Consider the following 11,468-nt stretch of genomic DNA (forward strand, 5'->3'; position numbering starts at 1 on the left):
ACAACTTCTGAATGAGACTTTTTTAATCGTTTTATCGATATTTTTCTCCTACGAGATATGTGTATAATGGTTACATATTCATAAATTAACCCATGTTTTATGAAATGAAAAATACAAAAAAATATTTGTAAATACTGTAAATATAATGTAAAAAATAATTTGCTCAGTTTACCACAAAATATTGTTTATTATTTTTTCTTTCAGTATCTAAGCTTTTTAGTATTGCAGCAGGGTGTGATATTCTTCAAAACAAGGCTCAATGCATAGAGCTACATCACATTCATGACAGTAATACCAAATGTCGCTCCGTTTTTTTGGGGTCACGCTAAGGCGGTAGGGAGGGGTGGGGGGAGGGGGATGACTAATCCATGTCAGAATGACGGGAAACTGTGCTGATATATGCTAGACACTTCAAAGAATATAAATCTTGAAGCTGGAGGGAATTTCAAACGCATGGAAACCGAGAAAGGGGCGAACGTACTTGTATGTGATTGACCACAGATAGTAAGCAAAGACTCCACGTACATGTACGTGGTTGACCTCTTAAGGGTTAAGGCCAGAGAACATTCAATCAAAATTTTCATATAATCTTTTAGATATTTCAATTCCCTTTCAAATAACACCAGGGTAATCAAAATCTGGCAATATATGGCAGAGAAACACACCTTGACAGTGCAATAATATGTCTGGCACTATTTTTACATGATTTGAGAAAATGCAAGTTGGTTACCAGTTCATCAAGGATCCACTGGAACTGAACTAAATAAACTCTTGAAAGTTTTTAATCTTTTCAGTAAAACATTGTCTTGCTAGTGGAGACAAGTGATACTGAAGGCAGTGGCTACAACTGTAGAGCAGCAGAAGTAGTAGTTAGACAACAGAGGCAGAAATATAATCAGTATGAGGTGAGGTGAGGGGAAGGACAGACTGACTGACGTGCATGAGGCTGGCTACACGCAGCCTCGCCTTGTTCTCTCCTCTCACCTAATAAAATGTGCTTTTGCCAATACCTCACTTCTCTGGCTAGTGAATATTTTTTATAGCTGTCTCCAGCCTCCAGTGACCTTGAGTGAGCATCCGAGTGTGAGCAGCGGGTTATCTTATTGCACTATTGAGGCACATCTCTCCGTCATTTAGGGGCCAATTTTGGTCATTCTGGTGTCATTACAAAGGCAATTAAACCATCTAAAAAATAATGCAATAATTTTGATTGAGTGTTTATTTTCTTCTCAAGCCTAAGAAAAAAATCCAAAGGAAAAAGATTTTTCTCAATAATGAAACCAAAAATCAAAATACATATGGAAAATTTTCTCAGAAAACCACCAAAGTACCTTGAAATAAGTTTTCAAGAAAATCTAAGAAAAACTTGTCTAAGCAAAAATCTAAACCTAATTCTTTGTCTTTCTTAAAAGAAAAAAATTGCTTCAAATTTAATTTAACTTGTACATATAACTTCACTTAAAGGAACTCTAGAGCTCATAAAAGTTTGGTGCAGTTTGATTCATAAATAACAAACAAATTAATTCAGTCAGTCCCCTTGAGGAGCATCAGCAGACTGAACTGTGCTTACCAATAGTTCATCTATTCCTCCAGCCCAGCTGTCAAGCTGGACACACCACCACTGTCATGCAAGTCTCTGAAACAAGGACTGTGGGCGTGGGGGACACTCCTCTGAAGATCCAAGGTGAAAGTTACTCCTACTCTGTCAAGATTATCAATCTCACTCATGTTCAGATGTCTGGTCCTTACAATCTGCACACTTTGTTGACTCTAGAATGGCCTGTTTGCATACTGTCTGTAAATAAGTTCTTCCTCAATATTCCTCTTTCCAATACAATAAATGGAAACACCTGACAAGATTTAATGGTGTATAACATCCAGTTTAAATGAAAATGTTAACATTCTACTTGCTGCCACCACCATTGCCAGCATTGAGTGGCTGGTGTCTGGGCTGTGACATCACACCTGCAGTGAGACAAAGGCTGCACTTTCCTGCTCTCCCCTGTATTTGTATCAAAGGTATTTTTTCCTCTTACAATAATCATTATGTTATATATTTTCTAATATTATATTTTTACTTCATTTATGTAACCTGTAAGACCTAAATTTAAAGTGGTACATATATTATTGAAAAGAAACAAATGATGGGGATACAAATTTGAGGCAGAGCAGAGGTGCAGCCTCAGTCTTGTTCAGGGGCGCATCATATCAGTAAACAGGCAGAGCAGCAGTGACCAGTGCAATGTCAGTCTCTTTACTGAAACTGTTTGTAATCTGCCATCAGATGATCTCTTAGGTGCCCTTTTGCTGCAGATCAATACTATTTGATATTTGCTTATTCTATAGGGGAGGAGAAAATTGAGGAATAAAAACTTAATCATGAGCAGAGAACAATTACACACACCCTGAACAATATAGTGGTAGCTGTACTCGGTCAAAATACTTGATTTGATAAGATATTCTAGCACCTATATTTAAATTAAGTTGAATCTGTATCCATCAGGCCCATCGTCCATTCTCTAGAAAAATTCTTTTAACCAACAGTCCTTGCTCATTCCTCACCAGTTCACTCTTCCTTCCTTCCAATCACTCAAACAAGAAGACTTACTTCCATCTCCTTCTGGAGCTGTGCAATCTTCTTTTCTATGACCATCTTGCGATCGCTCACAATGGCCATGAGGTTAAAGTGGATTTCACCCTCACTGTACCTGTAACCACAACATTATGTACTTCTCCCACACATGACTGTAATGCCAGACACAGAATAGCACATCAATAATGACTTGTTCCATAAAAAAAGCAACACCTGGATGTGCAATGCTGCAAAACTTTTAACTCAGTAACAGCTTATATAAAAATTCTGCTCTATTTCAAGCATAAAATCCAAAATAACTTTAACATACTACATACTGAACTATCTTGTTTCTTAAGAACATAGGAAAATAAGGGAAGCTGCAAGAAACCACCAGGCCTACATGTGGCAGTCCCTCTATGAAACACAGCTGCCTATTTCCACCTAGCATTCCATCCATAGATCTCTATCTGTCTAAGCTTCTCTTGAATCTCCCTATTGACCATACTAACAACCTGATTAATGATTCTTTAGAAATTAAATCATTATGCTCTTCTAATTAACTTCAGATGTACACGAAAGCATTCACCAACACTTACAACACAAGGTCTCTACACCATTACTAAAAGGAAACCCTCCAACACAACTACTCTTCCCTGAGTCACACAAAGCTTTCCAGCAACAGCAGTGCACAGTGAAGACAACAACACAACAAGACAACACTGGTGCAGCAAGTCTCTCAATCACACCAACACAAACGGCCTCATCAATACTTCTGAATCCTGCGCTGGATGACGGGCTGCACCACACTCAGCCAGTCAGTGTTAGGGGAGATGGGCCCCAGGTCAATGGGTCCGTCCTTCAGGCCGTCCAGCTCGTACAGGCGGCCCTCGATGGGAATGTACCCAACAAAGTGGAACACGTCCTCATCCTCGGAGGGTTGTTGCTTGTCAAACTCAAATAAAGTTTGCCTGTGGAAGATTGTCACTTAATTACCATTACTGAATAAAAATCAGACAATAATGAAACCCGTTTGGCTCTTTTCCATTATACTGTATTTAGAGTTTCCAGAGCATGGCCACAAATTTTTAAATACAAATAAGGAACAAAATTAAATCAAACATATTACTAATTGGTAAGATAAGACATTTGAAGTGACTGGAATCTCTGGCTACAGAGGCTGGCTATAATGGTGTGCATGTTGAGGAATGAAAGGCCTTCATTTAGATGAACCAGTTCATATTCAACACTGTTCTCTCCATTCTTAGAGTAAAGCATCCATTTAGTGTGACAAAAAACAAAGGAAACAGAAGAAAAAAATCCTAGCTCAGAGGATATACAAGTACACTAACAGGAGTAATCACATGAAACAAACAGTAAAATGTCCAACTCAACTAAGTTGAGCTTCACCACCTCACCTGGCAAAGGAGTTGTGAACGTTACGAATGGTGTCCGAGTTGGACAGAGCAAGTCCCTTCATATGGGCATCAAAGGTCTGTGTGAACTCCCTGAACTCACTGAGGGTGCTGCCCAGCTGGATGTCCTGGTGCTTTGTGTTCAGCAGCACTGACAGGATGGCCTGGGTGGCACATGCATTGTTTATCATCTGAAACAAATATATTTATCACTGTAAAATTCCCGAAATCTTATACTACACATATACACTATATCCCGTAATGCTATTCTTTGAAATCAACATTGTACTAAACAAAAAGTATTTCAGATCCTCTTATTTCCTGAAAACACACAAACAACTAAACAGCTTTGTAACCCCTCGGGCAGACACCCTACCTGCTTGGCAAAAAATATTTTGTCAAGCCGGTTGTCCTGAACGACGGACCCTGATGGCTGCTCCTCCTGCTGCCATTTGAACAGGAAGATGAGGCCGTGGACAGGTCTGTGAAACAAAATACAACCTTCTCATTCCACAAAGCCTCCAGACCAAGATACTCCACAATGTCTGTCACTCTTAATATTAATTATTATACAATGATAGAACTGGTTAACAATTGCAGAGAAGGTGGGTGGGGTGTGACTAGGACCAATTACCAGTTCTACCAGAGGATGATTTACTACTAGTCTTACGTAAATAGAGCATGGGGCATATGAAGATCATAACATTGATGTATTTGTATAGCCATAAGGACCGTAATAACTAAATGGCTGTGAATACTGAAGCACATATCACTGACACACAAGACCAAGTGATCTTTGCTCCTCACACCATGTAGAAGAGACAATACTGGTGATCATACTTACTTCAGGGATGAAAAAGACTCTTCATCTAAGCTCCATATCTCTTCCACCTGCACACCCTTCACACCTGAAACACAAAGAAAAGCTACATAACACTACCGTCACACAGTACTTCTAAACATTTTCATTGCCACCAGCCCTCACCACCACGTTTTCAGGCACCAAACCTGCAGCCTGGTGTGTGCATAAATCCACTTGTAAGTCTTAAAAGCTGTCCCTGATACCAGTCACGTCAGATAATTGGCCCCTATGAACATCAATAAATCTAGCAAAAAATTAACTCTGTTGATGCCGGACACAGACACAAGCCACGGGTGGTCTGGCCGTGAGTGCCTTGTGAGCCAGTCTTTGGAAAATGTCACCTTGTCCTGGTTGCAGTGTTCATTATTTATGGTGTATTCATCAACTTTTGAGAATTCTGAGATGAGCAGTGTTCTTCCTAATGCTGTAATGTGCCATAAGTGTCACAAACCATGCCAGTTCAGGAAGAACGGCAGAACATTTGGAGGTGTACAAGGAGTTATATCACCAAAACTAAAAAGTACAGGTTCTTTAATCGTAGTACGAGTAACACAAATGGAACATTTCTCCAAAATATGTGTATACCTGCTTGCTAAGTGGCCCTTTTTCTCAGCCACTGCTTGAGTTGGCACTGGAACCACAAACCAACGTTGAAGTGCTTAGAAACACCATCACGGACATTTGTTGACCAGTGCTCTTTCTGTAGCAAGGTGCGGTACTTTTGGTTTACTTAACAAGAGACTATTGGTAGCAGAGACCGACGAGATGGTCATCATGTGCCGAAAGTACGAGAGAGGCCAGGTAGTCAGACAAGTTTGACTGTTGGGGTGGACAGAGCACCTCACCAAGAAAAGATTTGTTGTGCTGTTGGGCCAAGTGGGTGAGGCTGAGTGGTGGGACACAGACACACCTCACACAACAATACATTCGCCATGGGTCCATTAAAGTTAGTGATAGCTGGAGGTTGGGGGGGGGCTGGCTTACAACAACACTGAAAAGCTGGACCACACACACTACAAAACTAAGCACTCTGAAAACTTTGTAGGCACAATGGACTCTGAAATTCATACATAGAACATTATACGTCTGTGGAGAGATGTAAGAGTGGGTGGGGTGGCCGGGTGTAAGGAGCCAGTTCCTGCATCAATATCTGGTCCGGTATGAAGACAACACACTGCTACGCCACTCCTCAGTCTAGACTGCCAAACTCTGTCCACCATCCCCCACCAGGCAGTCCACACCAACAGCTGGCCTCTCTCGCTGACGTCTCCAGTGACAAGGAAGAACCACATCACCAATGAGGTAGTTACTTCATATGCATTTCTTAGCCATGGCAGTTAGCTTAGGTTAGATTCGTTATATTAATAATTAGGTTAGGTTAAACAGCAAATCCATTTCTTGGTAGTTTTTGGTCTGTTTTATACTGATAAGTTTTATCATAAAATTGTGTTTTTGGAGGGGAGGAGAGGGAATAAAGAATACTGATTTGTGATGTAAATGAAATGCAGATTTATTCTAAACTGTTCAAAATCCACCAGAAAAAAAAAGCATTGTGAAAGTATAAATTAAACAAAAAGACTGCCCTGCCTAACTTCCTGCCAGCCACATACAGGCAATTACACTGACCACCACCACCACCACTGTACTCTTAACTGGATGGGTACCCATCCTCACACATCAGATGTGATAGGAGGAGGATAGCAACGGGAAGCCACACTCTGCTGATGCACGAGCCCATACACATTTGCATAGACAATAAAAGCTAACAAGAACTGGCTGCAAAGTGCATCATATGCAGTAACATGTAACTGTCTGGAGGAACCACAAAAACTGTTACTCAGGCAGAGTGAAAGAGCAAGTCTCCAAGATGAAGGGTAAGACCATGTTTAAATGTTTCAATACTTTCACACTGAACAAGCAGGGCAGGCAATGCATTTAGTTCAACTTATCTCACACTGAAGAACTTGTTCTGAATCTCCACCCGAGTTCCAGAATGAGCAATTTTGAAATGATGATTCCTTGTGCTACTCCACAAGGGACAAGGAAAGAGATCATCTCCAGAAATTGACAAATGACCAGGAAAAATTTGCCAATATTTAATAATATTGTGCCTGAGTAATCTCCCCTCGAATTAATCCAAGTTCAGAGTTTTTTCGGTGCTGGGAGTAGTCCAAGCCCTCCATCCCACGAATTGTCTTGTCTATCTTTAAACTGCCTCCAACTGTCAGACATTCCGCACATAACCCAAATTCCAAAGGGAGGATGTATATTCCAACAAAGGACGTACATGAGCAGTAAAAATGGGAATCATTAAAGAAGCATCCTGATTTACAGCAGACCTTATAATACTGGTTGCCTCCCTGCCGGCCTTGTGGACTATATTGGATACATGTTAGTGGTATTTAAGTTTATCATCAACACACACCTAAGTCTGTAGATAGTATCCAGTCATTTCATCCACATGCCATTTTGCCAGAGATACCTACTTCTTATGTTCAATGCTGGTCTCACAAAGCCACAACAGTCCCGTTGCAAACTGTAATAAAGTACATTCCAAGAACAAGGATCCACAGCTGCACGTGGCCACCTTCTAGTTGGAGTATATTTAATCAGTCGGTGTATACAAATAATCAGGGGTGTGGAGTTGGAGTCGGAGTCGAGGAGTCGGCTACTTTTGGCTGGAGTCGGTATAAATATGAGCGACTCCGACTCCTTTACGTGATAAATTTTCGAGTAAAGATTCCACTTCATTGATAGGAGATTCCTACAAATTTGGAGAAATTGACTTTGTGGAGGATGTGTCCAATCAAGCACTACATATAAAGATAATTTTGATTAATTTTATGATAATTATATAATCGTCAAGTACACTTTTATGGATTGACTAAAAAATATGTAAGTATTGACTCTCTTAACTTTCATCTTTTTTGGGTGTGGCAACTAGCGGGCTTTTTGCTTAATCTTTTCCCTTGGCCACCATCCCTCATGGAAAAAAAAAAAAAAAAAAAAAAAACACTGGAGTCGGAGTCGCAACCTTCAAATTTCCTGGAGTCGGAGTCGGAACATTTAAATTTACTGGAGTTGGAGTTGCAACATTTAAATTTACTGGAGTCGGACTTTTGAAAATCCGACTCCACACCCCTGCAAATAATAACATTGAATGTGCTGCTGGCAGATCAAACCTACAGTTTTACCTCCTAGAAAGCCTTTTCCACAAAGAGGCTAAATTGACATCGCTATAAATATAAGGCTGCAATACCCTTCCACTCGGCTTTTCAGTATCCATGCCTTTGCCCAGTGTGATAACATGAAACAAGCACTGCTGCTTTTTGTCTTGATGTCTGGGAAAAGATGGAAAGATTATAAAAAGGTATTCTCAAAAACTGAAGAACTTTTAGGTAAGGAACTGAGTGAGCAAGAGATTACAATTGATTTTAAGGAGAGTGTCTGGCGTGTAATCCCTGACGTCCCGTCCCGCCTAACATTTATACTCAAGGATGTAGTTTTCATTGGGGACAACCAGTATGGAGGAAAATTCAAGAGGTAGGTCTTCAAGTATCTTATACAAATGATATTGGGATACACAGACACCTGAGAGAAGTTCTTTCACTATGACATGTACCAGCAGAACATATAGAAGAACTGTTTCTAAGGTTATACAGAAAAGCTGGTGGCTGTCAATTACTTTTAGAACTGACTACATTAGAAACATGGATTTATTCCAATATCTGGCCTCCCAAGTCATGGTGTGTGTTCAGGAGAAGCATCTGCACCAACAATGTTGTGAAAGGTTGGCATCACCGCATAAATCTCAAGGCGCGCAAAGGCCAACTTAACTTTTATCTCCTCATAAAGCTGCTTCACGACGAGGCCAAACTTGTCACCATCCAAGTGTATTACCTCTCAGATGGTAAAGTATTACGAATGCCGGCTGATTCAGATCAGATTCGGACCATGTATTTAGGCTGATTCGGATAATTAGTAAGGCTGATTCGGACCATTTGCTAGGCTGTTTTGAATGATTTGAACACAAACACAAAGTTACCTTTGACATAAAGAGGCCCATAACCTGTTAGTTCCTTACCTCACACCATGCAAGGATGACTGACAGGGTGAAGTGTTTGGCTTGTGACCGAGTAGTGGCTGTCCACCACCAGGCCAAAGATTGCGATTCTTGGGGTGGCTGGCAACATCAAGGATGTGGACACACTGGTAATTATACTACAAGGATTTTTTTTCCTGATTTTCTGATCCCACTCCTGGACTTTAAATTTTCTTAGCATTTTTATGTGTTTATAATAGCATTGAAAGAACATAAACATGTTTCTTTACGAGTTGGTTTGAGTTACGTTTGGTTAATTTGGGTGATTCATAATAACCGCTGTTAGACCACAGAGTTATAGATACATATAACTCTGTGCGTTAGACACATAAGTATTCACAAACCTTCACAGCCGAGTGGCTTGCGTGTGTAGTCGCCTTGTAATCAGAAGTTTAGTGGTTAAGTCCACACGTACAGTGGTGCATATTTTTATAAATTTCCCCCATTTTTGATGTTTAATTCCGACTCTCTTCACACAGGGCTTTCTAAATATAAATATAGTAAATTGCAAAAAGGCCTGATAACACACAGAGTTTACGTGTGAACGATGCAAGTTCCTGTCTGACTCTTCATATAGCCTGCCCATTCCAATTATGGAGAGTACGTCAGAGGACGTTAACCCTATGGCTTCACATGCTAACACTGGTAACTTTTGCTTTAATTTTACATTAAATATACGCTCAGTAACAGGTGTTTATATAAGGTCCAAATTAACCAACCATGAAGGGCCGAATCAGTCTTAATACAGGTCCGAAAGAGCCAGAAAAAGTTCCAAATCAGCCTGGTCCGAATCAGCCACGGTCCAAATAAGCCATACCCCAAGTATTACACAAACAAAGAGCAAAATATATCAAACAACATGGACAATTAGCAAGCCTCTGGGAGGAGTACAATGTCGGTGACAGATCAGCAAAAAAATTTCTATTACAAGCTGTATCACATTACATCTGTGTGTATGTTTGACAGTGATTCTTTTGTTTTTTGGTTTTATTTATTTTTATTCAATGTAAGCTATGAATATTTTAAGCTTTAAAATCATTGTTTCACATTATTTTTTCTCATATAAAGTTATAAATATACATTTGGTAACTTGTTTTAATGTTTCATATTTTTTAACTTGTTACATGAAATAATAAATATACATTTTGTTCTTGTTGATCATGTTTTCTTTCAGTAAACAGAAAAAGAATAATGATAATAACTACTGGTACACAAAGTGGTCCACGGTGGTACACACAATGGTCTAAGGTGGCAATGGGTCGAGTTGCCCTGCAAGCAATAACAAACGACCAAAAAAGCATTATTCCAAGTAAATCTTTAGGCAACACACCTGGGCGGATTTAGTGACAGTCCCCAAGACTCGGATACCCAGGGAAGAGTATCTACATCCCATTGGCAATTTGTCACTGCATCATCAGAACAGCCCCAGTACTAATGTGTAACTTTAGGTCAGCAGCAGTGCTGCAAATATCTTAGCAGAAGAAACTATGTTGGGATTAACATAATGGAATAGCGGCTGTCCTGATGTGAAGGTGTAATTCATAACACGCTGGTGGGGGAAATTAACATTACAAATTACAGCCAGTCAACCTGACAGACAGATAGACAGCCAGCAAGCCAACCATTAAGACAGTCAACCAGCCTGTCAGATAGCCAGCTAGCCAGCCAACCAGCCATTAAGACAGTCCACCAACCAGCCAGTCAGATAGCCAGCCAACCAACCTGACAGACACAGTCAACCAACAGGCCATTAAGACAGACAGCCAGCCAACCTTCGGCCTGTTCCCGTCCTTGCCCCCAAAGACTACCTCCATCACAGCTGCACCTCCCCCACCCCCCACACACTGGCACGAGGGCAACCACCAGTGCACCAATAACATGCCAGCGCCACGAGACACCGGTGGGGGGAATTTAAATCGCCCTCATAACAACCCCCATCAGTCACACGCCTTCCCAACACACACGCATTGACTCCTACTTCCCCCAGCGCCCCCCACCCATCCACGCCTCACACACTCACTCACTCACCAAATTTCTGTATGAGGTCAGTGAACACGCCCGGGTCACTCTCGATGAGGCACCAGTTCCCCGCGTCCGACACCACCATGATGACGGGCTGCTGTGTGGTGAGTGGCTGGCTGTGACTGGTGAGTGTTACCGCCACACTCACCAATCTCACCACAGGGACGGTCACCTCGCCACGCTAACACCTATTTTATTTATTTCGAGCTACAGACTTCATTATGCTTGTTATTTTGTATGTGTATATTTTTAAGGTATGGATTATTATCTTATGCTGGCTTATCCTTGAGTTGTTGAGGAAAAGTAGGTATGTTCACCATTCCATGCCAATCACCATTTTGTTTATCATTTGCTATAAACTCTATATTGCTTGTGATTTTCAGTGTGTAAAATTTGTAGTACATGAATTGTTTCCTTGAATTGGTTTGTAACTGGGCCATGGTCAGAAACATATTTATTGCTTCATGAAACACATTTATCGTTTGTTCTCATACT

At 40.7% G+C, this 11,468-nt stretch overlaps 1 protein-coding gene across 1 annotated transcript in view; it reads right to left on the reverse strand.

Annotated features, from left to right (window-relative positions):
- The window catches only part of LOC123505520 (ubiquitin carboxyl-terminal hydrolase isozyme L5-like), a 15,372-nt gene extending 4,238 nt beyond the window's left edge, over positions 1–11,134 (reverse strand). Inside the window, exons 1-6 of the mRNA XM_045256909.1 lie at positions 10,980–11,134; positions 4,832–4,895; positions 4,364–4,469; positions 3,991–4,178; positions 3,346–3,543; positions 2,609–2,708 (exon numbers count right to left, since the gene is read on the reverse strand). Coding sequence (XP_045112844.1) covers positions 2,609–2,708; positions 3,346–3,543; positions 3,991–4,178; positions 4,364–4,469; positions 4,832–4,895; positions 10,980–11,058 — 735 coding nt within the window. The 5' untranslated portion in view covers positions 11,059–11,134. The remainder of the gene's footprint in view (positions 1–2,608; positions 2,709–3,345; positions 3,544–3,990; positions 4,179–4,363; positions 4,470–4,831; positions 4,896–10,979) is intronic.
- Positions 11,135–11,468: the final 334 nt, after the last annotated feature.

Source organism: Portunus trituberculatus, chromosome 18, assembly GCF_017591435.1.
Source record: "Portunus trituberculatus isolate SZX2019 chromosome 18, ASM1759143v1, whole genome shotgun sequence".
NCBI lineage: Eukaryota > Metazoa > Arthropoda > Malacostraca > Decapoda > Portunidae > Portunus > Portunus trituberculatus.